The 26,734-nt window shown below is 47.4% G+C and overlaps 4 protein-coding genes and 4 non-coding genes across 10 annotated transcripts; 3 read left to right on the top strand and 5 right to left on the bottom strand.

Annotated features, from left to right (window-relative positions):
• Positions 1-147: 147 nt before the first annotated feature.
• On the bottom strand, positions 148-3,965 carry RPL7A (ribosomal protein L7a). Its single transcript, XM_009093387.4, has 8 exons — positions 3,903-3,965; positions 3,264-3,384; positions 2,856-3,005; positions 2,021-2,161; positions 1,623-1,702; positions 1,185-1,315; positions 757-826; positions 148-306 (listed from the first exon to the last, which is right to left on the bottom strand). Exons 1-8 carry the CDS (start codon positions 3,903-3,905, stop codon positions 202-204), a joined length of 801 nt encoding a protein of 266 aa, XP_009091635.3. The 5' UTR covers positions 3,906-3,965; the 3' UTR covers positions 148-201.
• LOC115484693 (small nucleolar RNA SNORD36) lies at positions 1,390-1,463 on the bottom strand. Its single transcript, XR_003945400.1, has one exon. It is a non-coding gene; the product is annotated as a small nucleolar RNA SNORD36 (small nucleolar RNA).
• Positions 1,861-1,938, bottom strand: LOC115484694 (small nucleolar RNA SNORD36). The gene has a single exon (XR_003945401.1). It is a non-coding gene; the product is annotated as a small nucleolar RNA SNORD36 (small nucleolar RNA).
• LOC115484697 (small nucleolar RNA SNORD24) lies at positions 2,233-2,297 on the bottom strand. Its single transcript, XR_003945404.1, has one exon. It is a non-coding gene; the product is annotated as a small nucleolar RNA SNORD24 (small nucleolar RNA).
• On the bottom strand, positions 3,073-3,145 carry LOC115484696 (small nucleolar RNA SNORD24). The gene has a single exon (XR_003945403.1). It is a non-coding gene; the product is annotated as a small nucleolar RNA SNORD24 (small nucleolar RNA).
• A 38-nt stretch (positions 3,966-4,003) lies between the features above and the next one.
• On the top strand, positions 4,004-10,050 carry MED22 (mediator complex subunit 22). 3 transcript variants are annotated; one of them, XM_009093388.4, is made up of 4 exons: positions 4,004-4,173; positions 4,730-4,810; positions 5,081-5,289; positions 8,739-10,050. In XM_009093388.4, the coding sequence occupies exons 1-4, from the start codon at positions 4,051-4,053 to the stop codon at positions 8,935-8,937; spliced, it is 612 nt and encodes a 203-aa protein (XP_009091636.1). In that variant the 5' UTR covers positions 4,004-4,050; the 3' UTR covers positions 8,938-10,050. The 3 variants fall into 3 exon arrangements, with proteins under 3 accessions (XP_009091636.1, XP_009091637.1, XP_009091638.2); XM_009093389.4 differs by having other exon boundaries at positions 8,745-10,050; XM_009093390.4 differs by having other exon boundaries at positions 8,780-10,050.
• Positions 10,051-10,189: 139 nt separating this feature from the next.
• SURF6 (surfeit 6) lies at positions 10,190-13,713 on the top strand. The gene is made up of 4 exons (XM_009093391.4): positions 10,190-10,677; positions 11,080-11,295; positions 11,870-11,961; positions 12,409-13,713. Exons 1-4 carry the CDS (start codon positions 10,584-10,586, stop codon positions 13,075-13,077), a joined length of 1,071 nt encoding a protein of 356 aa, XP_009091639.1. The 5' UTR covers positions 10,190-10,583; the 3' UTR covers positions 13,078-13,713.
• Positions 13,714-15,061: 1,348 nt separating this feature from the next.
• GBGT1 (globoside alpha-1,3-N-acetylgalactosaminyltransferase 1 (FORS blood group)) lies at positions 15,062-25,713 on the top strand. Its single transcript, XM_018917657.3, has 9 exons — positions 15,062-15,887; positions 16,539-16,757; positions 16,839-16,906; positions 17,479-17,594; positions 18,365-18,427; positions 19,631-19,681; positions 19,781-19,816; positions 21,802-21,936; positions 23,194-25,713. The coding sequence occupies exons 4-9, from the start codon at positions 17,530-17,532 to the stop codon at positions 23,876-23,878; spliced, it is 1,035 nt and encodes a 344-aa protein (XP_018773202.2). The 5' UTR covers positions 15,062-15,887; positions 16,539-16,757; positions 16,839-16,906; positions 17,479-17,529; the 3' UTR covers positions 23,879-25,713.
• Positions 25,714-26,734: the final 1,021 nt, after the last annotated feature.

The following is a 26,734-nucleotide window of genomic DNA, read 5'->3' on the forward strand; positions in this document are numbered from 1 at the left end:
TAAAAAAGGAAAGTTATTCCAAGGTAAGTAATAACCTGTGGAGCTGTTTCTGCCCAGCACTATTCTGTCACTGAATGGAAGGCACAGAAATTCAGCAAAGCCACTGTGCCACTCCCTGCCTAAAACACTCCCATGAACAGAGACCACTGAAACAGCTGGGGTTTATTATGTACAGAGAACACGGTGCAATGCAGTACATCTTCAGCCCAGCTTTGTAGCCAGCTCTTTAGCCTTTGCTTTTTCCAGCTTGGCAATGCGAGCCACCGATTTTGGACCCAGGACATTCCCGCCCCAGTGACGACGGATCTGCAAGGAAGCGAGAACAGGTTAGAGAGCTCATCCATCTCTCACTGGGGCACTCAATTCTGCACAAGGGGAAGAGCTCCCTCAACTAGAAGTCCTCCACATTTCAAGCATTACACTACATTTTGTGGCAGCAAAGAGAAAAGCTTAAAATCTTTCACAATGAAGGATTTTGGATTCAGCTATCCCATAACTCCTGGATTTGGGATATGGAGTTTAGGTAGCAAAAGCTGTTGCCCTTTCTACAATCCTTGCCCTAGGGTTGCTATTTACTTCTAACCTGGTGACAGCTTTCACATTTTACCCTATCCTCAGGTAGAGAATATGGATACATTGTAAGCAAACCTAGGTGTAACAAACCCAAGTATAAACTGATGTCACTGTGTCCCATTTCTCCCTTCTGGGAATGTTAACAGTGTAAAAACACAAGGCCAGCAGCGCACAGAATCTTACCTCATCATATCTGTCATTGTAGTTGGTCTTCACAGCCTCCACCAGCTTTGCAAGGGCTCCCTTATCCTCCCTGTTGATGACAGTTTTAGTTCCTTTAGAGCCTTGGTTTAACATTTTGCATAACTATTTTGCCATAGAATTTGAGAGCCTCTACTGACAACCCAATTTTTCAGGTTAAGCAAAAGCATCACTTACAAAGGGTTAACACTCAGAATCTGCACTGCCTGGACTTTGGAGCAACCATCCTTTTGGTAAACCAAAATAATCTGCACCTTCAGGATTCAATATTTTTATCAGACACTACAGAGGTGGCATTCAAATTTTACTATTTCAGAGAGACCCAAGTTTGCTACCCACATGCCTAGAGCCTGTTTAGGGCACTTTTGCTTTCTCCACAAGACAATCAAGCGAGCTCCCAGAACACTTACGGGTTAACCTGGGTGAAGGCCACAGAGGTGCAGGTCTTCCTGTGGACCAGCCTGCCCAGCCTGGCTTTGCCTTTGATGATGCAGTAGGGAACCCCCATCTTGCGGCACAGGGCTGGCAGGAAAACCACCAGCTGGAAAGGAAGGGAGAGCTGAGCAGCTGAGGGAGAACATCCCTTTGTGCTGGCTGTCAGCCTGGGCTGTGGCAATTGCTCAGTGTTAAAAAGCTCGTTTTGCTCTTCACTGCTGCTTCAGGTGAAGAAATTCAAAACATCATTGCAAGGGCCCAGCCTCACTGTCCAACCAGGACAACTACAAACATGCACAAACATCCAGTCCTGGCAAATGTGTAACTTTTTTTGTGCATTCTCTTTCATACCCATTTTTGCCTTAAAAAGCACTTCTAACCCCAGTTACACAGGTAGCCTGTAACATGCTCACCTCAATAGGGTCTACATCGTGGGCAATAACAACAAGCTGAGCTTTCTTGTTCTCCACCAGAGTTGTGACAGTATTGATACCTGAAAAACAAGTTCTAGATAAGCTTTGATTCCTCTCAGTCCATTTTCAGAGCTATCTTGCAAGCCAACTCTGATTCCATAGCACAGCATCACTATGGAAGTTACAAAAACTTTACAAAACCATCAGTAGCACAAAGACATTTCGTGGACAATTTGCTAAAGCTCAGGGTTAAAAAGCTCGTCTATTTTGCTCTTCATTTTGAGCTCAGGTGAAGAAATTCATAACATCATTGCCATAGCTTGTCCAAGGCTAGTTGAAGAACCAACTCTTTATCAGTGCCACACTCCCATGTTCCCCCAGCTCAGGTACAAAGTTACCTGCTCGGAGGACTGGTGGCCGCTTGGTTGGAGCATCTCCCTTTCCTGCAGCTTTCTGCTCAGCACGAGCCAGTAGCCTCTGCTTCTTCTCTTGCTTATTTTCAGGCCTGTATTTGTGTGCCAGCTTCAGAAGCTGCGTGGCTGGAAGAGAACACCTACTTATTAGTTGCATGACCTGAAAATCTAAGAGTTCTTTTTAAAAAACACTGCAGTGCATCAGCGATCTTGGTGGTTGTCATCACTTTTTTTTCACAGCAAAGAGTGATCATCATCTGCACAGTCCAAGAGAAGAGCACCCTGAGAGCCCGTTTGCATGCAGCTCTGATGGCACTGAGAGCTCCCTGACTGTGTGGATGAGGAAATGCCACAGCAATTATGGTTAGAGGTGGTGCATGGCTCTTTTAAAGCAAGTAGCATCAATAAGGAGGAAATTTTTCTACACAGGTCCAAAGTGTTTTGCATTCACAGAAGACCCCTAAATCCCTTCTCCCTTCAGTGCCAGTTTTCCCCCAAAACCCGCACTCCCATAGATGTCTCAAGCAATCAGTTTATACCACCCTGGGGAGGTCTACATCAAGCTGGAAGAATGGAATCAGTTAAGATTTAATGCAGGGTTTGGGCCAGTAAACAGAGCTTTTCGCAGCAGCAATCCAAGATTTAAACCAGCAAACTGATTTTGACACCACCCTGGTCGCTATTGAAGCCTTCCTAAAACAGTTCCACAGACACAGCCCAGTTTACCTTTGTTGAGGCTCATTTTGGTTTCTTTGCCCTTTTCTGAGGCACATCCTATTTACAACCCAAGCCAAGAGAGCTTTGTGGGGCACATCCTCACCTGTCTGGCGGTCCAGGGCCTGGGTGAACTGGTTGATGGCAGGAGGCACCTTGAGGCGTTTGTAGAGGATGGACCTCTGGCGCTGCAGCCGAATGTAGCGCGGCCATTTCACAAACCGGGTGAGGTCACGCTTGGGCTGGATATCCTGTCCTAAAAAAACACTGCCTTTAGCTCAGGGCTGCCCAAATCCAGAGCAGCAGCAGGGGAAAGGCACAGGAGCATCAGTGATCTTGGTGGTGATGTGTCAGCACGACCACTCAGATAGCAAATATTCTTTCACATCATCTGCGCCTTGTACAACAGCACTGCACAAAGTCTGCAGTGGTTTTTCAAGTTTATAACTTAAATCTGTTCATTGAACAAGAAAAAAGCCATGGGAGTTACTACCCCAAATATCCACTTACTCACCAATGCCAAAGTTCTTGGGCCTCTTCTCAAAGAGGGGATTGACAACCTTCTTGGCCTCCTGCTTCTTGACTACAGCAGGGGCCGGTGCCACCTTCTTACCCTTGGCCTTCTTTCCTTTCGGCTGCAAAAAAGAAACACACTCTGTCTTCTTTTCCCTCCAAAACTTGCATGCTTGGAAATTACCAGCCCACCCAGGAAACGCATTTGTTTTCCCAGGCATTTCACCAGCCCGGCGGCCTCCCATGTTCGCCCAGCTCTCCTAGAGAGCGGAAATCCTTTGCTTTACACCTACAAGGTTATAAACCACCTCGAGAGGGAAAAGGATTAAAGCGAGGGTGAGGATCGCTTCCCCGAGAGCAGCCGAGATACCCCCACGGCACGTTACTGACTACCGGGACCCGACCTACCCCGGGAAGGCTCCACGGCCCGGCCGCAGGCTCCCGGCCCGGACTGCCAGGCCCATACGCGGCCTTCCCCCATCACCGCAGACCTGGCACCAAACACCGCTCCACCGCCTCCGCCGCCAGCCGAGCACCCTCGCGGCACTACTACAGCCCATCGGCGGCGGCGGATGACCGCGAATGACCCCCGATGGCGGCGGATAGCCCCAGCCCTTCCCGCGCCGCCGCCATCACTCACCATCTTGGGCAGTAGAAGAGAAAGGCGGAGCGAGGCATGCCGGGAGATATCTACGGCGCGCGAGGTCTCGCGAGAGTGCGGGAGGGCGGGGCCGGGGCCGGGGCCGGGGCTGGGGCTGGGGCTGGGGCTGTGAGGGGAGGGCGCGGCCATGGCGCAGCCCCGGGTGCTACCGCAGAGCAAGGAGACCCTGCTGCAGTCCTACAACAAACGCCTCAAGGACGATGTCAAATCCATCATGGACAACTTCACCGAGATCATCAAGACGGCCAAGGTGGGCCTGAGCCGGCTGCCCCCGTGGGAGGGTACTAAGCGGAGAAGGGTGGGGGTACGCGAAGAAGAAGGGGCTGTGAGGGGAGAACCTTTTGTAGAATCCCCGAACGTTAAAGGCTTTAAAGGGATCTTAAAGATTGTCTCGTTCCACTCCCTACCTTGGGCAGAGACGCCTTACACCAGACCAGGTTGCTCCAAGCCCTATTCAGCCTGGCCTTGGACACTGTGTGAATTGAACTGTAATTCATATGCAGGTGTAAATTTCACGTACATAATGTGTGACCTCATTTCACATCTATGGGAAATTTACAAACATATCTTACATCTATGGGAAATTTACAAACATATCTTACATCTATGGGAAATTTACAAACATATCTACATCTATAGGAAATTTACAAACATATCTACATCTATAGGAAATTCATACACATATGCACATACGTAGGAAATTCACATACATACCCACATATATATTCCCATATATTGTACCTTATAGTAATTATCTATTTGAATTTTAAGTATGTAGAGGTGGATTTGTGTACTTTTCTCTTTAGATCGAGGATGAAACTCAAGTTTCTCGAGCAACCCAGGGTGAACAAGATAACTACGAGATGCATGTCAGAGCTGCAAATATTGTGAGTAGCACGGTACTGTTCAGACCTGTGGGCAGCACATCCTGCAGGGGCTGTTGGGTTTATTTTTGGGTCTTTATAACACTCCCAAGGACTGCTGCCTGGAGAGTACCTTCGTGTTTGGGGGGGCTGGGGAAGCTGGGTCAGAATTCCATCAGAATTCTCATATTGTGGGAGTTTTTATCCAAAGTTTGGGCTGAAGGAGCAGCTTGGGAGATCTTGGACCTGGAGCAGAGCCCTGTTCTGATGTGTGATTTTTCTCACTGCTGCAAGGTCCGAGCTGGTGAGTCCCTGATGAAACTTGTGTCTGACCTGAAGCAGTTCTTGATCCTCAACGATTTCCCCTCTGTGAATGAGGCCATCAACCAGCGCAACCAGCAGCTGAGGAGCCTGCAGGAGGAGTGTGACAAGAAGCTGATTGCCCTGCGGGATGAGATCTCCATTGACCTGTACGAGCTAGAAGAAGAATATTACTCTTCCAGGTACAAATAGGGCAGTGGACTCTGCCTTACAACTCCAGGCCTTTTTGGGGTAGTTAGTCCAGACCATCAAATAGCCCTTAGAGTATAGGTGTTGAGAATGTTCCCCAAAAATTTTCAGTCCTACTTTTAATTAGGTCAAACTCTTTTTCTTCAACTAAAGCAACTGCCTTTTCCTTGTAGATATCCTACAGGGTTTTAATAGCCTGGTGAAGGAGGTGTTCACAGCATCCCAGGTTTGATAGGTAATTTCCTTAGGCTTCTGTTGTAATCATTAGAAAAAAAACATTAATTTCCTTGAGGGAAATCCCTCTGAAGGAGCCTCTGGCTCTCTCCCTGCAGAGACCAGTTTGCTGTGCTGGGTCCTGATGTCAGCTGGTGTCACCTCACCTTCGTGGTGAGTCCTTTCACAAGTGACCTGGTCACACATTGTGCCTTTTCCTTCACAGTCCACTGCCCCCAGCTGCCTCCAAGCCCTGCTGGGGTCAGCATTTGCAAGGAGCAAAAAGACTTGCTCAGTTTCATTGAATTATGAAGTATTGTGATAGGATTTTCTAAGGAATTACTTGTTACTGATTTGTTTGTGGGATTTTTAATATTTTTAAAAGCCTCTTATTTAGCAAACAGACTTTAGAGAATTCAGACACTTTATTATTTTTTTTTTTTGTCATGCACTCCAGCACTTCTAGTTAATGATGCAGTAAATGAAAGCAGAAGAAAACAAATGTAAACCTGGTTATTTTGGCTGTACTTTCCAAGCTAAGTGAAGTCAGTGCAATAATTCTAGGAATTTTAAACAAACACGTAACTTTAAAAATATCTTACATAAAATTTTAGTGACCAGGTTTTCTATGTTTGCCTTTTCCATTTTTCTAAGAACACTGAATGCCTATAACCCCAGCTAAGTCAACTAAATTGCTCAATATTTTTGAAAGTAAGGCCATTGTTTATGAGTAATATATGTATTTTAAGAACAAAAAGATAATAATATGACACAGCTTAGAGGTAAAAACTTAGAGTTATTTTTCAAACTTTATTCAGTTTTTTGAGGAGGTTGTGATCACAAACCCAAGCACCTGTGCAGGTGCTGGTAGGTCCATGACATAGCAGTGAGCTTATCTAGAGGGATGTAGTGGTGGGTGAGAGTGCCCCACATGTGCCAGGCATGCTTCCCTCACCCTGTCCCCAAACTGCCACCACTGTGTGCTGGTCACTCTCACTTTGGCCATGCTGGCATGGTCTGTTCACCTGCCTGGCCCCAGGTGCCACATAAAGCAACCCTTGCTGGCAGAACTAACAGGGGAGCACAAGTGTTGGTGTACATCAGATGGATTTGCCTTCCTGCTCTTTCTTATGGGTCATGAGGTGAGGAAACCTGGCAGCTCTGCAGAGCTGTGATCTGACACTTTGTTATCATGTAGCTCTTGGTCATTTGCTTCCTCCCTTCCTGTGCTCTTTCCTATCTTTTTCTGCACCAAAGAAATTGTGTCTGTGTAAATACAGAAGCAGTGATTTATTCAAAGTCCTTTTATAATTAGAATACTACAATATTTTTAATGAAATCTTATTGTCTAATGTGGGGGAAAGGGTTTCTGTTTGTCAGCCATGTTTCAGTGGCTGTCAACAGCCTGTTTGCCCCCAAGGGGGAGTTCCTTGCTGTCCTGGGAATGCCTGGTCTGTTGTAGGGTCAGGTGTTTGCTAGGCTTTTTATGTGCACATGGGGCTTTTGATGAGACCCAAAAGCAGGTCCTTGAAACTAAACCCGAGAAGATTGTCCTGAAGGAATCTTTGTTTTCCTGCCCTATGATCAAGTAGTTTTCTAGAGTGTCCCTCTGCCCTTAGACTGGCTGGGTGCCTCAGGGGAGTAGTGAAGTCCCTCCCAGGACAGAGCAGCAGGCTGGCCAGTGCTCCTGGGCTGTGCAGAGCTGCTCACTGAGCCTGACTTTTGAGGAGTGTTAACTGAGAGGTGGAGCTTAGGCTCTGGACCTATTCCAACTGGGGCAGCAGGAGAAGCAGTCATGCTTGTGACACAGCTGAAAGCAGCTCCCTTGCCATGATGTGTGGATGCTGTGGTCAGGTTCTCCTTGGAAATCATGGCTTCAGGTCCATGACAGAACAGGAGTTGTCGTTCTGGTTCAGTTCTGATGGTCTTTGTTAACTGAACCCAGCTCCACTGTGTTGGGAACTGATCTTCCAAGGGATTTTCCAGAATATCAAACTGCCTTCTCACTTCTCCTGCAAAGCCAGCTGGGTGACACTGCCAGAAAAGAGCTCAGCTTGCACCTGGTGCTTTGTGTGCTTGTTCCCCAAAGTGGTAACTGCAAGTCCAGCTTGCCCTCTCTCATCCTAACCCCCAGACCTGCATTTGTGTTCCATTGCTCCCTCCTATGAGATCACAGGAGCTGTCTTGAGTGTGGGGTTAAATCTCACGTTTCATGTTTGTGCAATATGAACTGTCTCATATTTCTATACTTAAAATATTTCCCTAAACATCAGTCCATACATTACAAATGTAAATAAAGCTGCAACAACAAAATCACTTGACCCACTGGGTTTGTTTTTCTCTGAATGCAAGCTGCTTTCTGCTCCAGCACTCACTTTGTCTTGGGTGTCTCTTGTGTGTGCAGCTCCTTCTTCTCTTTGGGATTTGTGTTGGTTTTGTTCCAGTTCCTTCCATGTTTCTTTTTAGTTTTGGCCCTTCCACATTGTTTTTCTCAGAGTATGGGCAAGAATTAGCCAGTTGTTTAAAAACCTTATTTTCCCACACTGCTGGTTCATCCAGTGTTGGAGTACAGCCAGCTGCTTTTAGAAGCACTGTTAGCTCAGGCTCTTTGGGAAAAGGCAGGAGCTATCAGTATTTTATAATCAAACTGGGAAGCTTCAATGGAAAACCCGAACCTGTGGAGCACTTTTTTGAAAGGGCAGAGGTGCAAATAGGGTTCTTTATTATGACAGAGACAGGCCCCAAAACAATTCTGGCAGGTTTTTTTGCAGAAGTAAAATTTAAAGCAGGATTTCTGGTTTTTCCTCACATAGGTCGCAGTCTAATTCCGAGTAAAATAATTGTGGGTATGGTCATGTCTCACTCATCAGTAGCAGAAGTCGTATATTTGGGGGTGCCAGGACTTCAGCTCAGATCTTTTCAGAGACTTGGAGTGTCTGGATTAGAATTGAGCCTCTATTTTATTTTGTAGCCACAGTTCTTCTCTAAAATTGCCCCAATCCTCACCAGGCCCAAGAGATTTTAGGACCAGCCCTAAGGGGGATATCTTAGGGAAGGCCAATGTCACACGACTTAGGATGATTTCATGAACACAGACCTTACATCCAGCAATTTTTTTGCCATTTTCTTAATGCTTTGCTTCTGTCTTGCTCCCTCCACCCTTTCCATCCCTCTCCTCCTCTGTCACCACACCTGCTCTTTCCTCACTGGGGTTGTTTGTTCTGGAAAGCTACAGTCTGTGTGACAGCAATGATCTCCCACTGTGCGAAGCCTACTGGAGACAAGACTTTGCCACGCTGTCCCCCGAGAGCCTCTCGATGCCTCTGGCAGCTGCCACAGCCGAGCAGAGCGTTGCCACCTCGCAGAGTTCCACCCCTTCGCACCCGCACGTGAACGGGCACGGGGCGGGCCCCGCCGAGCATTCCTGAAGAGGATCCGCGGTTCACCCGGGGATGGCCCCGCGCTGCTGGAAGTCTTCCTCCTGCTGTGCTGAGCAAGCGGCTCCTGCTGCTGGGAGGAGGCACTGGAGCTGTGCTGGCAGGGCTCTGCTCCCTGCATGGCTGCAGTGCTTCCTCCCCGCCAGGACCTTGCCAGGAGTGTTCCTGTCCATAAGAGATAGAGATATGTAGACACAAAGTGAATCTCATTATAACAAATTAGAGTCAGGTTTGCTTTAACGTGATAGTTATGTGTAGAGTTCATTAGAAGTCTTAGAAGTTTGTTTCCATGTGAGTGTTGGGAGTTGAATTTCTTTGGGATAAACTTGAGCCAAATGTGGGGGCAGTGAGTGTGTTGGAGTTTTTACTCTGCTTCCCAAGGTTATTGACATTCTGGCTGCTTTAAAGCTCTCTCAGGATGGCATCTGACAACCTCTGGTGTACTGTAAAGAGTCTTTTTACACAACAGTCTTCACTGTCAAAATGCTTTACTTGAACTCTTGATTTGGAAGGAGGATCCCAGGACACCCTTATGTAAGAGCAGTGTTCCTCCCCTGGAAGAAGAACAGGCAGACTGAGGGATCAATGACACCACTTGCTCAAAGCTACAAAGAAAAGCAGTGTCATGCTTTAGTCAGTCAATTCCTTCCTCAGTGTTTACACAGAAATTCCTGATAATGTAGTCTGAGCTAACATGGAGCCACTTTTTATGTTGGCTTTTAGTTTTGTCTAATGAAAAATCTTGAGAGCAGTGAGGAATACTGGGTTACTCTCAGTTTCCTTCCAAAGAAACACATTTGGTGCTTGGTCTGCAGCTGTTCAGCAGCTCAGCACATCTTCTGTCCTTTCCTTTTGTGGTGGCTCTTGCTGTGCAGCAGAAAGGGAGATGCCACTGAACAGAACAGTGTCACCACAGCTCGGTGTCATGGGCACCACAGAGCCACCAGGGCATTCCAACAACTGAGCTGAGCTTCCCCAGCTTTCTGCTGTAATGTCTCATTTCTTAGGTGTGAATTTTTGCTATTATTTTTTGGTTTCTTTTTCTTCCATTCCATTTATTTTTGTAACTAGGTGATTTAATAAAACTGACTGTTTTGTATAATTTTTAAGGCCTGTGTTTTCAGCCACGAGGCTTTGTGAAAGTGTCACAACATAAGCGTGCACATGCGAGGAGGGGATGAGCTCCCTGCAGCTGTTCCCGTACAGGGGCTGCAGAAACCATCACGAAACTCTCCCGTGCTCTGGGGACCTCACCCCGGTGAAGGGGAAGCTCGGTTTTGTCCTCCAATAAAGGGAGGTTTGGCAAAGAAAGGTTTGGCACCTCTGGCGGAGGAGAACCGGGGGCTGCCTGCGGGGCTCCGGGGAGGTGTCTGGAAGGCACGGGGGTCGCAGCCCGCCAGTAGAGCCCCGAGCACCCCCGGTGTGGCTGCGGGACGCCGCCGGTCCGCGCTGGCCGTGCCGAGCCCGCGGCAGCCCCGGCGGGGGCGGCTCCGGGCGCGGCCGCTCCGTGCGCCCGGCGCTGCCGTCACTTCCCGGCCGGCGCGCTCCATCCATCACTTCCTGCCTGCCGGGGGCTCCACGAGGAGAGAGCCCCGCTCCCCACGCTGCCCCCGGCAGCTCGGAGACCCGGGGTGGCAATGGCCAGCCTGGCCGCCCAGGACTCCTACCTGCAGGGCTTGGCCAGGAGGGCCGGCGTGCAGCACGCCCCGGAGTCGCGGAAGAGGAAATTTGGTACTGGAACTGTAACGCTTCGGTTCTGTCCTCTCCGGCTGGTTTGTGGGAGGCTGGGCGCGACAGGGGTGCCCCCACGGGGTGCTTGGCCCGGGATTGTGCCGGTTTCTAACAAAAAAATAATCTACTCAAGCACGGAGATTCGAACACGTTGCGCACATTGTACAGGGAGCCCTGGAAATCAGTGGTCTCCATTCACTGTGGTGATGGATGTGGAGAACTGGGGTTTTACAGAAGTGTGCAAGGATGTTTGGTCTAATTAAATAATTCCTAAAACGTAAAATTTTTGAACATTAAGATATCCCAATGCGATGCTGGAACTTTAGTGTTCAGTAACAACTGAATGTTATGGGTGGGAATGTAGCATTGTCCTCTTTTGTGTAATTTGTTTTTGCCTTCTAGTGTCTAAGCCAGGCCAGCCCGAGGATGCTGGCAGACAGGTCAAGAAACAGAAGAAAAAGAAGCCCAGGAAGCAAACGGAGAAGAAGAATGCTCCTTCAGCCAAACAGGTGGTTTCTAACGCCAGTAAGCCCACTCCAGGACAGAAAGCAGCCTCTCAAGCCAGCAAGTCATCTCCACAGGGTAGCACACAGAACAGAAAGGAGAGTTCGGCTACAGGTAAGATTTTCAGCTTTGCCCTGACCTGGACTGAGCTGCTGCTTTTCACTTGCTTCACTCAAGTCTAGTTTGGAAAGCCTATATTGAGAACATCTTTGCTTATTTCATGTGCCCCAGAAGCTTTTGTCTATGGACAGGAATTTGTGCCATCACCACTGGGTGGCTCTCTGGAAATGGTGTTTAACTGAACTGCAGAGGTTTTGTGCATGTGAGTAACTTTGGGAATTACACGTGGATGCAATCCCTGTCCTGCCAGCTTAGCTTTCCTTAATGACAATGAAAAACCAGATCACAGAGAAAAGATGTCCTGAGCCTCTCTGTTCCACAAGCTTGGTACTTGTCTTTGGCTTGCCAGGCAGCCCCAGGGCATGCCAGGCCACTGCTGGCAGCGTTGAATGATGAAAGGGGAAATTCTAAAGAAACCAATGAAATAGAAATCTGGGTTTGTTTGGATTTTCCGTTCCATTCACAGCATCTAAAGAGTTCCCAGAGTTTTTCCCATAGCCAGAGAAAGTGCTACTGTTTAGCTGGTGCTGCTTTTTAAGTATTTTTATTTTCTCCCTCTCATTTTCAGGAAGTAAAAGTGAACTGAGTTCCCCTTCTGTTTCTGCAATCAGTCTGTTGCGTGAGAGACTCCATGAGAAGATTAAAAAGGCTTCTGGACAGGTATGGGGACTCTGAGTATGTATCAGTATGTGTGTTGGTGCACCTGAAATCCTCCCCAGCCTCCCAGGGCATGTGGGGACAGCATCTCACAGGCTCAGGGTTTGAGCTGATTCCAGCTCGTAAGGAATTGCCTGCAGGGATTGCCAGGTGACCTGTGTGCGTTCTGTGGGAAAACCTGTGAGAAAAGATGGGGTCAGCTTCAAAGAGAATGTGCCTTTGGTGATTTTTAGGAAAAAGCAAAGTAGTGAGAGCCTGCAAGGGAACAGCTACAGGCTGTTGAGGGAAAGCAAAGGGTTTAAAATGTTGTTTGGTGTCTCTGAGTCACAGCTTCACATCACAGGTGGTGCTTCTTAGGAAGAGTTTGAAATCAAGAACTGGGGGACAGCCCACTTTTTCTTCTGCTTTAACCCTTTAAGGCTTGTCCTTCATGTCCATCTTTCTCCTTAGGATAATGCCAAGGAGTTAACCCCTGCAGTGCTGGAGAAGAGGCAGCGAAGGAAATATGAGAGAGAGAGAAAAAAACGCCGACGAAAGGAGTTGAAGATGAAGGCAAAAATGGAGAAGAAAGAGACTGAGGAGGTACCAGCAGAGCCAGAACCCAAAAAGGAGGAGAGCAAAGCTGACATTGTCTTCAACAGGGTTAAAGTTCATGAAGAGAATGAGTTAAACAAGATCCAGAAGAAGAAAGAGAAGAGGAAAGCAGTGAAAGGCAATATCACTCCTCTGACAGGCAAGAACTACAAGCAGCTGCTGAGCAGGCTGGAGAGCAGGAAGAATAAACTGGAGGAGCTCAAGGAGAAGGACGAGAAGAAAGCTCAGGAGCTGGAGACCAAGATAAAATGGACAAATGCCCTGTATAAGGCGGAAGGGGTGAAGATCCGTGACGATGAGGAGCGTCTGAAGGAGGCCCTGAAGCGCAAGGAGAAGCGGAGAGCCCAGCGCAAGAAGCAGTGGGAGGAACGGACTGTGAGGGTGGTGGAGAAGATGCAGCAGCGGCAGGACAAGCGCAAGAAGAACATCCAGAAGAAGAAGAAGGAGAGGATTGAGAAGAAAAAAGCCAGGGCTCGGAAGAAGGGCCGAGTTCTGCCAGAGGACTTGAAAAAAGCTGGGTTATAGTGAGAGCGAGGCAGCTCTCCTGGCACTGGGGTTCCAGGGTCTGTCACATGGGGCTCTGTCACTGTCCCAGGCCACAGCTTCCCAGCCTCATCGTACTAAAAAACAGTTGTATGTTTGTTAATAAAGTTTTCTATCCTAAAGAAACACCTTCTGGCTGATTTCTAATAGGAATTGTTATTTTTCTGAAGGGGAAATGTCAGTTGCTGTCACTTCCTCGGATGTGCAGCACAGTGTCTTTGCATCCCCTGGGAATGGGAAAGAGGAAACAAAAAGGCAAAAAGACCAAACATAGGATTCATCTCAACACAAAGATATTGCACGTGTCATAAAACCTTTGCTTATATATACTTGGACTATACCTTTGGACAAGAGAGTGAATCTTGAATTCATTTATCCTCCCCACCACAAGAAAACTGGAAACAATTTTCAATTTTAAGCAGTGCTGTTCATTTATAAGTTATGTTTTATCAGCATTAGGTCAATGTAGACATACACATGTACAGGTGCATGGATTTATTGTGGAGCTAACTGATCTTTTTGAAACATCCATAGGACACACTGACTGTTCCTGATGGTGGAAGGATTTGCTCCAAGTCTGTCTTTGGCAATAATAAAAAATTAGGTTAAAAAAAAAAATTCTGGCAACCACAGGTGCCTGCAAGGATTTCTTCCGTGTGCAGTTCATCAGTGCAAAATTGTATTTAGTCATTACCAATGTTGTCCTTTATTGTTTTTTATACAGAAATACAAATGTGAACTTGAGCAGCTGTTTGCCCACCTCAGGAGGGAAAGTACAGCTTGGCTGCTGGCAATTCAGCCTGAGGAAGATTGGTGGGAACAATCCATCCAGAAAGTAAAGCAACTCTGCCCCTGAGATCAGTCAAACCTTGCTGATGCCCTCCTGATCTTGGTTGCTGTGAACTGATAATTTGTACTGAGCCCAGGGATGTTATTATTGAGTCCAGTTGAATTCTTGATTCTCTTTATCTGGCTCTTTGGAAGAAGCTCTTTTTTGCCTTATGACTAAAGCTGTGCAGTGCTTCCCAGCTGGATCCCTGCCAGAGCCCAGGTAACTCCCTGGTGCAGCTGCAATCTGAGACTCTGCAGTGGATCTGTGCTAAATTCGTGTTCAAGCCTCAGGTGTGATTGAAGACATTTGTGTTCCTGCAGCCTGTTCCACACTGGAGTCCAGCAAGAAAACCTTAGGCACAGATGGAGCTCTCCCCATGGATATCTTCTCTTTCTTCACTTTCTGAACAGCCCTGCACTCACAGTTTGCCACTTCAGTTGTCGAAGTCTGAAATCCACGTTTGGAAATCTGAAATAGTTGCTCTGCAAAGAATATTTTCCATGGAACGCTCTGCAAGTGAGGTATTTATCAGCTGTCCAGAATGCCTTCCAAGCAGGGCTTGAAGATAAAGTAATGCTTTGTTCTGGGAGGTCAAGCAAGTTCATTTGGGAGTAACAGAGCTACTTTCAGCCATATCCCTTTTCAAAAACTCTCTGAACAAACTCGAGGAACCTGAGTAACTATTAAAAATGCTTTAGCAGTGATTTCTGTTTGGTTGGAGATTCTTTCATCAGCTGCAGCCACATCTATTTCATTTCTGTTTGTATTCATGGTAAACTGTAAATCAGTTGAGGTAAACATCAGTGAGATGGTTTTAGATGCAAAGGATGTTTCAATCTCAGCTGGCTCTAGTGCTCTGGCAGGTTTGTACCACAGAAACTGAAAATAAGAGGGGAATGCATCAGCTGTGCTCCTAATGATGTAATATTTCAAAATATGTGTATTTCTCTTCCTGAGGGATTAGATGTTTACTCTGTAAAAAGACACATGGAAGTGCTCTATGCCCTTTACAGCAGCTGAAACTGCACTAAAATAAACAAACACCCACATCTTTTTTTTATTCTGTGTTAATTTTACTGCCCAATTTGAGGACAACTAGTCCCCTTCTTCTCTCTGTTCTTGATCCTCTGTCCTTCCCCAGCACCCAGATTCTGTGCTCTCAGCCTCTGTGTGCAATAGAGATAAGAGCATGGGTCAGGTGCAGAAAATGGGAATCCCCAGGAGACTCTGCAAAGGGATTGTTTGGGTGGAAATGTTGAGAGGATATTTATGCAATTGGAAAGTGGCATCAAGCTGGGAGGGGCTGCAAACCCCAAGGAAAACAGGATTCAGTCAGGGCTTGATGTTTTAGAAAAACAAATAGCCTGAAAATTGAGTTTGTTTCCATGAAGTCAAGTACAAGGTTTTATGTGCCTCAGAGCTGGCTGGGAGAGGTTCCACAGAAAACACATGGAATGTATTTGGGCACAGGCTGAATGCCACCCCAGTGCTGAGGTCCTGCAAAGCAGGCAGATGTCCTGTGGCAATGTGTGAACTGTGACAGCTCCTCAGTTTTGGGGAACAATCCAGCTTTACTTCACTGCTGAGGGCTCAGCAGGGGAATTTGGGGTGCTTTGGTACCAATTTCATGAGAATGGGCTGATTAGAGAGAGCCCAGTCAGAACTGACAGAAATAATCCCAGATCTTGAAGTTAGAAAATTACAGAGAAAGATTGAAGGAGGTCACAGGAGAGAAGAGGGAAGGAAACATCAGAGCCCTCAGGTATGGAAAGGGAGACTGCCCAGACCTGGACTGCAGCAAGTGAGATCCTGGCTGGAAACTTGGAAGCCTGCTGGTGAGAAGGGCTTTCCTACCTGCTCTGTGTGCAGCCATCTCTCAAAGAAAGACTGAAAAACAGCTGTTTGAACCCCCCTCTGCACATTTATCTGCTTTCCACGTGCTGGAAGCATCAAGCACAAGGTAAGAAACGTGGCACTGACAAATCCTGGTGTCAGCACAGCAGCTCTCATGACACAACTAGCACAGGAATGAGATAAAGCTGGTCAAAACACAGAGCAACTGCCTGAGGGGGGAGAGTGTTTGTACTTCTTTCTGTGTTTGTGGATCTGCAGCACTTTTAGGCTAGAATCCAGAACTGCTCAGCATGAATCCATGAAGGCTTTAAGTGGTGGAAGGCCTTAAGATATATATTTATGTAGATGCACACACATACATACATATATGTGTATATATATATATATAGTCATTATTTTTAAGCAGGATTTTGTGATGCTTCCTGTTGAAAGCTAATTAGATTCTCTCACAGGAAAGTGAGGGAGAAGCACCAGAGAGGATTTCTGTGTGACACAGTAAAGCACATTAAAGAACTTTTTGCCATTTGTCTTTTACCAGCCAAAGAAATTAAAGCAGGAAAGTCACTCCTGCCTGTTCAGATCCATGGGCACTGTCCCATGCCTTACCAAGGGCCAGGAATGATCTCTGGGATTACTCCAGCACCCTCCAAGAAGCATCATGTACCAGTTCCTCCCCTTAGTATAAATGCTACCATCTTTATAAATGGTTTATAAACAGCCTTTTCCTCTTTTTTTTTTTTTTTTTCCTTCTCTGTAGGTTCCAATCACATTCTAGAAAGTAGAGAGCTGTAATTGGAAATACATCTGGCCAGCCTGGAAGAGCACTTGGTGTGGAGGGTTGGGTCCTGGGACAGCAGGAGAACATGGGTTGGGTCCTGAGGAAGGAGGAGAGCACAGGTTGGGTCCTGAGATAGCAGCAGTGAGATGAAAACCCTTGAGCCTAATCCCCAGCTCCCTGCTGCTGTCCTCACTGAAGGTAACAATGAAAGGAATAACAATTAATGTGCTTGTAACCCCTTTGGAAACTCCACACAAATGCATTTTGTGTTCATCACAGGGACCAGCCAAAGTTCTCACTGTGGGCTTCCCTGAGAGCAGAAAAAGAGATTGATTGGAGCTTTTAAGGTAAGACTGCTGGGCTTGGGAAAGTTGATTTTCCTGGCTGTTGTAGAGGAAATCATTTCCTTGGCTTAACCTTTACCCAGGGTGCACTAGGATTGTGAAATGTTCCTTTGCTGGTCTCACACCTCAGTTTACCTTTCCTCCAGGCACCTTTGCAGGGAGTGCCCCTCTTTGCAGGTTTTTCCTGGACTGTGAAAGGTGAGTTAATCAGCTCAGGTGATAACTGTGTTAGCTCTCTGATAGAACAGGAGTGGGTGATTTGATTCAATTGCAGAGGGTGAAAAAATGGAATCTACAGAAAGTAGGATGAAATCAGAAAGGCTCCCCATGCACTAGAGCTGGGATTAAAGCTCCCTGGAATGAAGAACTTGCTCAGGCATTTTACAGGTGCTGCCTCAGTGCCCAGGCTCTTACAGTCTTGATGCCTTCTGTGTTTATCACTTCAGACAGACTGAGAGAAGCTACCAAGAAGCTTCATCCTCCAAGAAGCTTCATCCTCCTCTGAGAAATGATCAATTTCTCTCAGAGTGAGGCACCTACAGTGAGGTTTTTCCCTTTATGTTTGTTCTTTGCAGAGTGAAAGCTGCTGGAATTCAGAAGCTGCCCTTCCTTCTCCTCCAGAGGATATGATTTCCAGGAAGGGGCTGGTGGCATCTCTTGTCTGCCTGGGTGGTGTTGCTGCAGTTATCTGGTAAGCATTTGCTGGCCAGCTCGGTCATACCTAAAACATCCTGTGTAGATCCTGTGCTAAAACTCCTAGAACACAAAAATAAAGGCTGTAAAATAAAAATTTTATGGGAAGCCTCTCTTTGAGTTCTAAGAAAGAGCAGCAATTTGTGTAATAGATAAAAGAGCATTGGTAGAGGGAGAAGGCCCTAAGGGAAAGAGGAAAAAAGAGCATTTGGGTGCAAATCAGGCTGCTAACACTGCAGTGACTCACAAACAAATGCTTGAGTATAGAATATTCCAGTTACATTTCAGCTCAGGCCTTAGCAGAGGTGATTCTCTGTCTCTTCACACAGTCCAAACTCACTCCAGGGTCAGCAGGGACAGCTGTGTCACCATCAGACATCACAGCTTTCAAACACAGAATTTAGCAACTGAATATTCTGACAACTGAGTATGGCTCATGGAGCAAGCTCAGACATGGAAGGGAATATGAGATAGGGCATTTCTGTTATGTATTAAAATATCAATTATTAAATTATTAGGGATTATCACATTTTCATGATGCTGCAATTTGCTGTACTTTCACCTTGTGGGTGGCTGCATTTTGCCTCAGCAGCAGGACACTGTGTTGAAATGTGAACACAGCAGATCCTACACTAATTAATAAAGCAGATATGGAGTTAGCCAGAGTTACCTCTCAAAATCTTTCCCAGGTCCTTAGGTGGTGTTGGAAAATCCTAGGAAGGTTTCCTTCAACATTTCCTGTCTTAAAACCTTTCTTTGCTCTCACAGGGCTGTAGCTGGGAGTGGAAAAGTGCACTACCTGCCCTACTACCTTCCCTGCCCTGAAATCTTGTAAGTATTTTGTTCTGGGCCTAATGAGTAACACAGACCATTGTTACAGCCCTGCTCTTCCCTGACAACACAAACAGTGATTAACAAGGGGCTTGTTCTTTATTTATGAACCTGTGATTAGTCACTCTCTTAAAAAGCTCCCAATGGTGTTGGGGCCTGCCTGCCCTGCAGGACAGCTCTGGGTCTCACAGGTGAGGGAGGCTTTGTTTGTTGTGGCCCCAGAGCCCAGGACTGGAAGGTTGATGCAGTTTCCTTATCAGGCTGTAATCCACACCTGCACATGCACAGCTGTGCTCCAAGTGTCCACTCACTTAGAGACACCTGACCCACAGAGGTGAGGTGGACAGGCAGGACAGGCACAGGAGGAGCTCTGGCACAGTCAGGAATTACCCCCAGCTCTCATCAGGCTCCTGTTGCTCTCTCTGGGATCTGTGCTCTGCCCCCACCCCATGGATGTGTTTGAGCTGAGGCAGCACTGGAGCTCTGCACCTGAGCAGGTGAAGGGGGGCTGCTCATGGGAAATACCTTCTGAGCTGGTCCCTGACCTAGCCTGGGTGCCAAGAGCTCTCCCAGAGCTGCACAGGAGAGAATTTACACTGTGCAGGGGCCAGGGCCATGGCCCCAGTGACCTCCTCACTGCCACATTGCCCCAGGGCTGGGACGTGACAAGCTGTGGCTTTTCCTGTCACCTACTGTTCTTGTAAAAACAAAACCAAACCATGCAAATAGAGAAAAAAAAAAAAAAAAAGATGTTTCACGGAGGTATTTCTGATTATTCCAGCCCATTCCAAACCATTGTGTCTGCTCAGGTGCTTATTTCTCTGAATGCTGTTGGAAATGTGATTATTTCAGGTAGTTCAGCCCTCCAGGTGACCAGGAACAGTTTTGCAGGGCATGGAGCACATCCATGATTATTGCAGACAGTCCCACAGGGATTTTTACTCCTAAACCCCAGTCTGATTTCCTCAGAGTCTGGGATTGCTGCCAGCACCTCTCTGTCCCTGTTGTTTTGTGTGTTCTGTCCCAAAGCTGTCCCTTTGGGGAGCCCTGGAGGTGTGTGCAGGTGATGCCTGACCCTGGCCCAGGCAGGGCAGTGTCCCCAGCTGCTGGGGCTGGATTTGGACAGCAGGTCCTGAAGCCAAACTTGGCTGATATTTTAAGAAAAGCACAACAATCCCTTTCTTTTCCCACCCCATCACGCAGCTCCACGAAACTCCAATATACAGAAGAGAAGCCAATCCAGCTTTTCCCCCAGTAAGTACTGGCTGTTTTATCTCCTGACCTTTGAACTGCTGCTCCTCTCTTCCAGGCATATTCATGTATTATTCAATGGATATTTCTTCCTTTTTACAGATTATTTTATCAGCAGCCAAGAGTGCTGGCGCCAAAGTAAGTTTCTTTGTTTGAACTTTGTTTCTGCTGAGTTTGGTTTGGGCACTTTGCAGCACTCACAGTTCCAGAGTCCTGGGGCACTGAGCAGGACCTTGTTCCCTGAGAATCCAACCACAGGGGTGTGTCAGCAGCTGCCAGTGCTGCTCTGAGCCTGGGTTTGGTTACTGTACACTCATTAACACACTTCCTGTTAATTCCCAATTATTGCATTAGCACACACAGGCTCTGTCATGGCCAGGAACTCTTTTTGAGGTGGCAGATCTGTAATATCTGTAAGTAAGAAATTACTTATCTTATCTGTATGTGCGATATTACAGGTCTGTAATATCTGGAAGTGGGAAATACCTTCTGGAGCTGTGCTGAGGCTGGGACCAGCTGTGGCAGAGCTTTGAACCCATTTCAGGGCAAAATAAAGCAGGTGCTCTGTGTGACCTGCAGCAAACACAGCCAAAGCAGGGAGTTTAAGGGAAGATTTGGGACAGCAGCACTAAGAAGTGGCTTGGACAAGCTCTCTGTGCAGCTCAGGTTGTTACAGCCTCCTTTGGCCTGACTTTTATCTGGAGCAGTTCACCTTCAACAGCCACATTCCTTTGCATGCTAATAAACACACCCTGTTGGTACACACACATTTTTATTTTATTTCCCCCACATACTCAGGATGTGCTCAGCCTGAATGTTTCTTCCATATTGGAATAAAATTCTGTGCTAAATCAGCTGGTATAAACTGGGTTAAATGAGGGGAGAATCTTGAAGTTTTCATGCTCTGTGTCTTCTGGAGGGAGTTCACTGGCACTGAGAGGATGACCATGACTCATTGGGAAACCCAGGGCAGCCCTTTGAAATCAAATTTACAAAGCTTAGAGAAGTGAGCATGCCTGTTTCCTTCCCTCTCCAATAAAGAGGATAATCAACCCAGAAACAGGACAGAGCAGTTAATACATTTCCCCCAACCCAAATTCTTCTTCCTGTGTAATTTAAACTTTCACTCACAAGCCTTGCTGCAGGAAGGAGTGAAAGTGTTATTCTTGCATCTTGTCATTCTTGCACCCTCTCAGACTGAGAGCATTAGATCTGGCTTGGAGGATCTGGTTGGATCTGCTGCCTGAAGCACCAGGCTGCTCCCCAGGGCTCCCCCAGTTTGGTTTTATCTTGGAGCTGTGTCAGGTGGGAGCCTGGCAGCCCCCAGGTGTGGCCACGTGCTGGGTGTGACAAATTTCATTAGCAGAGAGCTCCAGCTCCTGCTCTGGAGTGAATGTGAGCAGGCTGGGGTGAATTCCACCAGAAGTGACTTCTCCTTTTAGAATCAAAAAGGTAAGAATGAAACACTGAAAACAAAGCAGCAAATTGAAACAGCATTGCAGAGCTGTAACGGGGCAGAATCAGACTCTGCTGCATTTATATTCAGTATTTCCACTTCCCTCACAGGAGATTAAGGATTTTTTTCTAACTTTGTTACACATTTGAATACTGGCTCACATACAGCATTTTAAATTATATCTGAATGTGTTGGAGCTATATTTAAATACTGGAAAAATAAGCTGTCATGCTGCAAGCTGTGTTTTAATAACCCAGCAATGGGCTATATTTTATAGTCATTTTCATATTATTATTACTTGTGTTTTAATCTAGCAATCTGCATCAGGCTGATAGCAAATAGGCACAGCTTCCCATTCTGAGAGTTCAGTGGTCATTAAACTCTCCTCAGCAGAAAAGTCCTGTAATGAGATTTTAGCAGATCCTCAGGTTTTTGCTGATGTGTTAAGTGCTTAATTTCAGCCCAGGAATTGAAATGTCCATGCTCTGTAACCTCAAATAAGAGGGAAGGGAGAAAATATCTGAGGCTAATACCCTCCATGGCAACTTAATGCTGATTTACCCACTGCTCTAGCTGCATTTTTTGTGCTTCTTTCCCATTTACTGGCCTCAAAACCAGCAGGAACAGTTACATCTCATGAACATTTCTGGTTTTTTTCCCCCTCCAGGCGCCAGGATGTCCTGACAGTCACACCATGGCTGGCCCCCATCGTCTGGGAAGGGACCTTTGATCCTGAGATCCTGGACAGTGCCTACAGACCCCTGAACCTCACCATCGGGGTGACAGCCTTTGCTGTTGGAAAGTAAGGGAAGCACTCAGTGGTCACAGTTCTTGGGGTGATGCCCTTCCTCTGTGCAAAGATGATTTTGGCTTTCCTTTCCCTGAAATTTGCCCCAGTTTATAGGGGGGTTTTGTGCCCATGCAGTGTGTCTGGAATCACACAAGCCCACAACAACTTGGGGTACCTGAGGTGTGGGCAGTGTTTTTTAAGAATTAGCAGGTGCCTTGGGAATTAGAACTGGTCAAAATGGGGATAATCCACTCACCCCTCACCCTCCACTCCACCTGTTGCATGTGTAGTGAGTGGATTCTTGCAGGGATAATCAGTGAACTCTCCTCACTCCTTGTCCTGCATTCTCTAACGTGCTCTTCATAATCCACCACACATCCCCTTGGAATCCCAGAATGGTTTGGGTTGGAGGGGACCTTAAAATTCATCTCCTCCCAGCCCCTGCCATGGACAGGGACACCTTCCACTAGACCAGGTTGCATCAACCTGTCCTTGGACACTTCCAGGGATGGGACAGCCAGAGCTTCTCTGGGACCCTGTGCCAGGGCTTCCCCACCCTCACAGGGAACAGTTCCTTCCTAAAATCTGATCTAACCCTGCCCTCCTTCAGCTGCAGGCCATTCCCCTGATGCCTTGTGAAGGCTGACCTAGAACAGAGACTAGGTGGAGCTAAAGAATAAAGTAGGGATTTATTAAGAGGCCTCAAAGCCCCACCTTGGGCAGCACAACCCAAAATGTGCACCAAAAATTGACAACTGGTCACAGGGTCTCTCACTTGTATAAGTTCTGCTCCATTTGCATATTGGAGTTAACTGTCCAGTTACAGATCTAGGTTATGAAGTCCCATCCTTCTTGTTTTTCTCTCTCCAGCCCACATTGTTTATGTTCTTGGGCCTGAGATTTGGATAATTTGTGCTTGGTCCCCTAGACCAAGCTAGGGCAGCTAGAGAATTGAATAGAATTCAATTTTTTTAATTGAATAGAATTCGATGTTTTGAATTGAATAGAATTGAATAGAATTCCATTTTTTTGAATTGGTTCTTTTCTGAAAAGAATAGAATTCCTTGTTTTGTCTCCCTGCTCTGTGCAGAGAGCTCACCATCCCCTCATATAAAGCCCAGACCCACCCACTGAAGCAGCACAGAATGTGAAAAATAGAAAATCTAAACCTGAGGCAGCACCCCTTTCCTCTATCACCCCTGCCCTTGCAGAAGGCCAGAGCAGGGCCCTCCCTGTCCCTGCTGTGCCCCACGGGCTGTGTCTGCTCAGGTACACCAGGTTCGTGCGTCGCTTCCTGGACTCGGCGGAGCAGCACTTCCTGAGGGGCTACAGGGTGAACTATTACATCTTCACTGACAGCCCCCAGAGCATCCCCCAGCCCCAGCTGCAGCCAGGGCGCAGCCTGCTCACCGTGCCCGTGCAGAGACAGCCCAGCTGGCAGGAGATCTCCATGCGCAGGATGGAGGCCATCAGCCGGCACCTGGCCCAGGAGAGGCACAGGCAGGTGCAGTACCTCTTCTGCCTGGACATTGACATGGTGTTCCACAACCCCTGGGGCCCTGAGACCCTGGGGGACATGGTGGCAGCCATCCACCCCGGCTACTTCGATGTGCCACGAGAGCAGTTCCCTTATGAGAGGAGGAGCTCCTCAGCTGCCTTCATCCCTGAGGGAGAAGGGGATTTCTACTACGGAGGGGCCGTGTTTGGAGGCTTGGTGGAGAAGGTCTATGAGTTCACCAAGATGTGCCACATGACCATCCTGGCAGACAAAGCCAACGGGATCATGGCAGCCTGGCAGGAGGAGAGTCACCTCAACAGGCACTTCCTGTCCCACAAACCCTCCAAGCTGCTTTCTCCAGAGTACATATGGGATGACAGGAAGCCAAAGCCCCCCCAAATCCGCCTCATACGGTTTTCCACGGTGAATAAGAACTACAAAGAGGTCAGAAACTGACCATCCCTGCAGAGAGATCCTCCACGAAGCCAAACCCACCAAAATTAGCCCCTCCAGAATGTGCCCCACCTTGAATTTTTGTTCCTGGTAGGAGCAAACTGGGAAGGGAACGTGTGGATGGATCCTCTGGAGAACAGAGTCTAAATGCACTTCAGAAACAGCAAAGTGCAGCTGAGACTGAAAAGGTTTCTGGATTCCCACTTTTCCTAAATACGTCCTGCTTGAGGCTGTAGCACACAAAAAAAACATCTACAAGGCAACTTATCCACTGCATGGCTGTAGCTGGCTTTGCCTGAGTGTTTTCCTGAAGCCTGGTGGAAATTTAACAAGATCAAAATGGTATTTGACATTCCTGTGGAGGAGAAGACCTTGGGTTTTGGTAAAGACCTTTTCACTTTAAAAAGAGAACGTTGCAGGGCAATAAGTTTTCCTGAACTGTGATTTAAACTAAGGCCTTTGGTCAGGATCAGGAGGAAAACTTGCACTCAGAGCTCGTAATCCCTGACTAGCGTGCTGCAGGATTTCTTGGACATTCTCAGCAGAGAGCTGGTGCCAGGCATTGCCAGTAAGAGCCCCGGTCTGACAGGACAAACAATGTGAACTCATCTAACAGTTATCTCCCAAATTCCAGTCAGTGCTTTGGAGACCCAAGTTTAGACAGAACTGGCACAGCTCAGAGCAGACTGAACTTCTCCAGGTTTATTTCAATCACAGATGTGCTCTGAACCTTTTCCCTGGGTCACATGTCTCTGTGGATCATGTAATCTTTTCCAACACAGAAAATCTGGTTGTGAGATGTTCATGTTCCTCTCTGTTGCTTCAGCCCTTTCCAATTTTTCTGAGCTCTGTGAAATAAATTGGCAAGGAGCTGCTGGAGCTGACAGCACGAGCTGATGCCTTTCCAGCAAACAGGATGATTTCATTCCACAATGAAATGCTCTGGAGGAGCTGGGAGTTCAGCCTGGAGCTGGAAGTGGGCTGGGGTTAACATTTCCTCTCCTTGGATGTGCTGAGGAGCTGAACCAGAGCGTTCAGAGCCTGCCAGCTCCCTCGTGGCTGGCAGCTGAGGTCACAGCACAGGGGTGCCTGTGCCACCTCCCTTGTCACAGCAGGGCTGCCATAAACATCATCTCCCTGTGCCACCGAGGGTCTGAGCATGTCAGTCCCTGCTCTCTCAGGGGGAGCAGCAGAGAGGCAACGGGAGCTGCGGGGAGAGGAGGAGCAGGGTGAAAGGGTGAGCAGGCTGTTTCTAAGGGAACAGTTTGGGGGGGGGAGAGGAAAGCAAAAAGAGGAAAAAACCCCAGCTAATTTGGCAGAGAGAGGGAAAATAGGGAAGAGGTGCCTGACTGTTCCTGCTTCTCTTCACATGAGAAAATTGCTGTATGGCAGCGAATCAAGTATGCAAAGCTTTAGGGCCCCACCACTGATTGCAGATGACTTAACGAGCCATTTCAGTCCTGTGAGCAGGCTGGAAATGGCACTTGCCACTGTCATTGCAGGCATTTCATCTTCCAGAAGACTAATTAGAAAAGCTTTCACGGACCCATAATAGAGATAAGGTACCTGAAATACCTCCAGCCCCAAAGCTCCAGTGGCAGCTGGGTTGGCTGATTTGTGCTTAATCCAGCAAAGGGTCTTTATTACATTTTCTCCAGACTTTTCTTAGTGATGTGGTGCAGGAGAAAGATGTCTCTTTACATAACTAAACCAGAACTGAAACCCCTGCCATGTATGTTGGGTAACCAGGCACCTCACCTAAGCCAAAATGGTGAGGAAAAATACTTATCCAAATATTTCCAGAAAGATACATTTCCAATCAGCCCAGGATTAATACTGTCTGTTTCTTATTTGTTAAATGAAATAGTGCCTCAAGGCCATGCTGAAGCTGGGTTCTCATTATGCTAATTATACATATATGCATATGGATTCTTTACCAGCCAGAAGGAACTGTCCAGTCAAGGCAGATAATTTTATCTCCTGGTGTCAGTACATGGCTGGGCTGGGCTAGACCTCGTAAAAAAGAACTCAGATTCCAAGAAAAACGTGGAGTTCCATAGCAGCCACAAACCCATAGATCAGCTGTGGCAATGGCCAGTTCCCCTCATGCCTTAATTCTGCTGGAAATTGCTCTGGGTTTGCAGCCACAGGGCTTCATTCTGCCACATTAATTACTGGATTCCTGTGCAGATACTCATAAATCCTCTGTGAGAGGAAATTCTGCAGCACAGATGATGGGTGATAGAGGGTGGTCTGTGTTTCTGAGGTACCTGTTTTGAAAAAATTGTGAAGGGCTTGGTCTGAGCTCTGCATCCCAGCTGCCTTTTGGCTGAATCCTCAGCCCTCTGATTGACACCATAATGGCCTGGTTTGTGCTGTGCCAAACGTGTTTATTTTCCTGGCAGGCCTGCAGCTCCTCCCCAGGGAAATGGTTTGTGTTGTGTGACACAGTTCTGCTCCACAGGGCTGTGGTTTGAAGCAGTACCTACAATCTCCTGGTGCCTCCAGGGAGAGGAGAATGTCTGCAGAAAAAAACCCCACAGCGCTGTGTGGGAGCTGCTCCCTGAATGCCCTCCTGTAATTAATGAAGGGCTGGACTTGTGTTGTCATCTCCTGCTGATTAATCCCCTTCCCCCAGCAGCAGCAGCCAGCTTTCCTTCTCCCAGTTTGGACTGTGCAGCCTGAAGCTCGTGTGAACTGTGGGAGCTTCACCAGGACCTGCTTTCTGGTGTGCATTCCCCACCCACACCCAGTGCTCAGTGGGGAAACTGAGGCACAGGGTAGGAAGGCAGCACAGTGCCACTCTCACCACGGGGGACAGTCTTGTCTTACTTGTTCTTGTGCCAAAGAACTGGGACT

Source organism: Serinus canaria, chromosome 17 (genome assembly GCF_022539315.1).
Source record: "Serinus canaria isolate serCan28SL12 chromosome 17, serCan2020, whole genome shotgun sequence".
NCBI lineage: Eukaryota > Metazoa > Chordata > Aves > Passeriformes > Fringillidae > Serinus > Serinus canaria.

Bases quoted from the DNA above. Each gene is read 5' to 3' on its own strand.
- RPL7A (XM_009093387.4), bottom strand. The intron at 3,006-3,263 runs GTGAGTAAGTGG...GTGTTTTTTTAG, and splicing joins GCCCAAGAACTTTGGCATTG to GACAGGATATCCAGCCCAAG. The intron at 827-1,184 runs GTAAGTGTTCTG...TGTCATCAACAG, and splicing joins GCCTTCACCCAGGTTAACCC to GGAGGATAAGGGAGCCCTTG.
- GBGT1 (XM_018917657.3), top strand. From the start codon at position 17,530: ATGATTTCCAGGAAGGGGCTGGTGGCATCTCTTGTCTGCCTGGGTGGT. The intron at 17,595-18,364 runs GTAAGCATTTGC...TTGCTCTCACAG, and splicing joins GGTGTTGCTGCAGTTATCTG to GGCTGTAGCTGGGAGTGGAA. The intron at 18,428-19,630 runs GTAAGTATTTTG...CCCATCACGCAG, and splicing joins CTTCCCTGCCCTGAAATCTT to CTCCACGAAACTCCAATATA.
- MED22 (XM_009093390.4), top strand. From the start codon at position 4,051: ATGGCGCAGCCCCGGGTGCTACCGCAGAGCAAGGAGACCCTGCTGCAG. The intron at 4,174-4,729 runs GTGGGCCTGAGC...TTTTCTCTTTAG, and splicing joins AGATCATCAAGACGGCCAAG to ATCGAGGATGAAACTCAAGT. The intron at 4,811-5,080 runs GTGAGTAGCACG...CACTGCTGCAAG, and splicing joins ATGTCAGAGCTGCAAATATT to GTCCGAGCTGGTGAGTCCCT.
- SURF6 (XM_009093391.4), top strand. From the start codon at position 10,584: ATGGCCAGCCTGGCCGCCCAGGACTCCTACCTGCAGGGCTTGGCCAGG. The intron at 10,678-11,079 runs GTACTGGAACTG...TTTGCCTTCTAG, and splicing joins GTCGCGGAAGAGGAAATTTG to TGTCTAAGCCAGGCCAGCCC. The intron at 11,962-12,408 runs GTATGGGGACTC...CTTTCTCCTTAG, and splicing joins TTAAAAAGGCTTCTGGACAG to GATAATGCCAAGGAGTTAAC.